Source organism: Pyxicephalus adspersus, chromosome Z, assembly GCF_032062135.1.
Source record: "Pyxicephalus adspersus chromosome Z, UCB_Pads_2.0, whole genome shotgun sequence".
In the NCBI taxonomy this organism is placed as follows: Eukaryota; Metazoa; Chordata; class Amphibia; order Anura; family Pyxicephalidae; genus Pyxicephalus; species Pyxicephalus adspersus.
Window position 1 is genome coordinate 24,445,406 of NC_092871.1, and position 1,540 is coordinate 24,446,945.

The window sequence follows — 1,540 nt, forward strand, 5'->3', positions numbered from 1 at the left end:
GTACACTTTATACGCAACACTGTTCCTCAGTAAGTAACCGTTTCTCATCCAGCTGCCTTGGTTTATTTTTTCTGATGCGTACACTTTACTCCTGCCTGTCAGTAGGCCTGGCCACAGCCCATTACCACATAAACAAAAGTAGATCCCAGACATGGCTATGGCTTCCCAAAATTTCCAAGCACTTTTAATCTACGTTTCCAATGTTTGTAGGTTTATTTGTGCATCAAACAGGGGTGTTTGAAAGACAGTCCTTACATTTCCATAACACTCTACAAGGCATTTTATTGGTGCAACTTGTAGACAAAGCACTTTTTCAAAGCTACAACAAAGCTTACCATCTGGCAAAACATGGAGATTGTTTCTCCTCAAATTAAGTTCTCGGAGTGAATGGAGTTTTCCTACTTGTGAAGGAAGGACTTGTATTTCATTACAGCTGACATCCTGCGAAATGCATGTAGACAAATCAAGATTAAATACACAAGACAGCCATGAATCACAACAGCAATAAAAAGAGGAAATGTAAAAAGAAGGGCCTCACCAGCTCCATTAAGTCTCTTAATTTCCCAACCTCTTCAGGAATAGAAACTAGTTTATTGTTACTAACAACCAAAACTTTCAGTGGCAAGTCAAACAGATATTTTGGCAAAGTCGATAAAAGATTCCGACTGAAAAAGAAGGGGAAAAAAGTCAAATAATCAGCTATACAAAGGGCTAGTGAATTAAGAAATGTGAAACGTGATAACAACTTGAAACACAAGATGCTTTCCTTCAAACAGCCCACTCACCTGATATTTAAATATGTTAACATTTGAAGATGTTTAATGGTTTCTGGAATGCACTTGATGCAGTTATGATATAAGTTTAAGGTTTCAAGTGGTGCAAACAGGCAAACATCATGTGGAATTTCTGTGAATCTGTTTTTCGAGAGGTCTAGAAAAAATAAAACAAAATAATTAGGTCAATATGTTTCATGTGGTACCCATGTATAGCAAAAACACAGTGTTTATCCCACATTACAACTCACAAGTCTACCCCTCAAGGTATTTAAAGATTTCTTGGCCAAGCACAAAATGGGCACTACAATGCAATTTACAAATCTAATTGTGAAGATCTACAATTTTGGTTTTAAATGCAGTTCTATTTTGTGTTGTGAAATTTAGGTCAGCGAAAGGTCACAAACAAGTCTAAAAAACATGCATATTAGTTTTGCCATAACAAGAGGAAAATAGGATTTGAGGATGGTAGTTAAAAAAACAAAGTTTTCATATTACTCTCTTTTGGTGGCAGGATTAGTTCATATATCCTTTTTGAATTGCTGCTCCTTTCATACCACAAAAGGCTAAAGGCAAGGTCACAGAAGAACCGATCACATTAGAAATATGGGAATTCCACTACAGAGATAATAAAAGTAGAGGTCACTTGAAGCCATAAACTTGCTGTTCCTCTCAACCGCCTGATGCACAGCACTGGTATAAAACAATTGTATCAGCAAGGTGATGGGTCTAGGACAGGGGTCAGCAACCTTTACTATCAAAAGAGC

General features: G+C 37.1%; 1 protein-coding gene across 3 annotated transcripts in view; it reads right to left on the reverse strand.

Moving 5' to 3' along the window:
* Positions 1-1,540, reverse strand: part of LRCH2 (leucine rich repeats and calponin homology domain containing 2) — a 55,424-nt gene that overhangs the window by 36,156 nt on the left and 17,728 nt on the right. For all 3 annotated transcript variants that reach the window (XM_072430414.1, XM_072430413.1, XM_072430416.1), the window contains exons 2-4: positions 786-930; positions 539-665; positions 336-441 (exon numbers count right to left, since the gene is read on the reverse strand). In XM_072430414.1, coding sequence (XP_072286515.1) covers positions 336-441; positions 539-665; positions 786-930 — 378 coding nt within the window. The remainder of the gene's footprint in view (positions 1-335; positions 442-538; positions 666-785; positions 931-1,540) is intronic.